A 1,724-nucleotide genomic window follows, 5' to 3' on the forward strand; every position below is an offset into this window, starting at 1 on the left:
TGGTCACCCTTCTCCTGAAGCAGGTAGACTTGTGCCACACCGGTGTGGTCACCCTTCTCCTGAAGCAGGTAGACTTGTGCCACGCCGGTGTGGTCACCCTTCTCCTGAAGCAGGTAGACTTGTGCCACGCCGGTGTGGTCACCCTTCTCCTGAAGCAGGTAGACTTGTGCCACACTGGGGTGGTCACCCTTCTCCTGAAGCAGGTAGACTTGTGCCACACTGGTGTGGTCACCCTTCTCCTGAAGCAGGTAGACTTCTGCAGGGCTCCACAAGAGGGAGGAACCTTTAGTTGCATGGCATTTGAGGAGACAAAGGTGCCCTTCGGTGCCAGAGGGGGTGTTTGTCATGCAGGCATGGTGATGCCTTGATAAGGTCAGCTTAGGAATTTGCTCCCAAATCCAACAGGTGAAGCGGGATGCTCTGATGGCGATACCCGCTGAAGGTCTTTTCCAGCTGATGGATGCAGGAGGCCAAAGAAGGACAGAACCACCCTCACTTAGTTTTTACCCAGTGCAGACATGCGGCGGGCGAGAAGTCTCCAGCAGAAGATGCTCTGGAGCCTGGGAGGAGGTGGGCTGCCCGGGGAGGGGGTCCAGCTCACCCTTGGGGAGCGAATCCTTCCCCCACCGTGTGCCTGCCCTCGAGGGAGGGGCATTGCCTTTTTTTTTTTTTTTTTCCTCCCTTGTTTTAGCACCCCAACCTCATTCCCCACAGCCACCGCTCAGGTCAGGTGAAACCCCGAAAGCCTCTGCGTGTCCAGCGGCGCGAGCCGCTCGCTTTTCTGCCGAGAGGGATGCCCTGTGCTGGTCGCCGGTGGTAATGATCGTAAGTCAGCTTAGATATTTCTGATTATTATTCTTTTAAAAAAATTCAACGTGCTTTCAGGTTCCTCGCCTTCCCCTGCTTTCCCCCCATCACCGCGGAGGAGCGCTTTAGAGAAGCGTTGGTAGAACTTGGGTTCTGGATTGCGTGGCGGCTGGGTGTAGCCGCTTGCTTTAGAGCAGGCTTTAAATCCTGAAATTATTTACCTGATATCGCACATCTCTTAACTTAATTAGAGCAGTTGAGTTCAGCACGCGCTGAATTTTTCCTCTCCAGCCTGGTGATTGCATGGGATTTGAGAAAAATTAAAAAACAAACTGGTTTATTTTTATTTTTTTTTTTTTTTTTACTAATTCCACTAATTCCTTTTTTCCCTCCGAGTCTGGAAACGTTACTGGTGCATAACGTGGCAGCGTCTGCGGATGCTGTACCGTGGCGGTGGAGTCAAACGTGACCGTCCCCGCCGGGTTACGACAGCAGACGCCGTACGCGAGAGGCGGTTTTGCAGGAGCCTGAAACTTGCTTTCTCTCCTTTTTTTTTTTTAATGAGCTTGGAGGGTATTTACTACAACTCCGCAGCAGAGCCTTAGAAGATATTTGCTGCTTCTCCTGGTGGTGGAGAGCAGTTTTGGCTCAGGGTCGGTATCCCCCGAGGCATGCGGTGGGGGTAGCCGGGGATGTGTAACGCTTAGGACTAAACTTTTTTTTTTTTTTTTTCACAACTCCGCAGCAGAGCCTTAGAAGATATTTGCTGCTTCTCCTGGTGGTGGAGAGCAGTTTTGGCTCAGGGTCGGTATCCCCCGAGGCATGCGGTGGGGGTAGCCGGGGATGTGTAACGCTTAGGACTAAACTTTTTTTTTTTTTTTTCCACTTTTAAGGACTAAAAGGGGATCTGGGGCTGG

At 51.9% G+C, this 1,724-nt stretch overlaps 1 protein-coding gene across 1 annotated transcript in view; it reads left to right on the plus strand.

Moving 5' to 3' along the window:
* The first annotated feature begins 518 nt into the window (after positions 1-518).
* The window catches only part of SETD2 (SET domain containing 2), an 82,532-nt gene continuing 81,326 nt past the window's right edge, over positions 519-1,724 (plus strand). The window contains exon 1 of the mRNA XM_009888677.1: positions 519-570. Coding sequence (XP_009886979.1) covers positions 519-570 — 52 coding nt within the window. The remainder of the gene's footprint in view (positions 571-1,724) is intronic.

The sequence above is a fragment of the Charadrius vociferus genome, unplaced genomic scaffold (assembly GCF_000708025.1).
Source record: "Charadrius vociferus isolate BGI_N301 unplaced genomic scaffold, ASM70802v2 scaffold277, whole genome shotgun sequence".
Classification (NCBI taxonomy): domain Eukaryota; kingdom Metazoa; phylum Chordata; class Aves; order Charadriiformes; family Charadriidae; genus Charadrius; species Charadrius vociferus.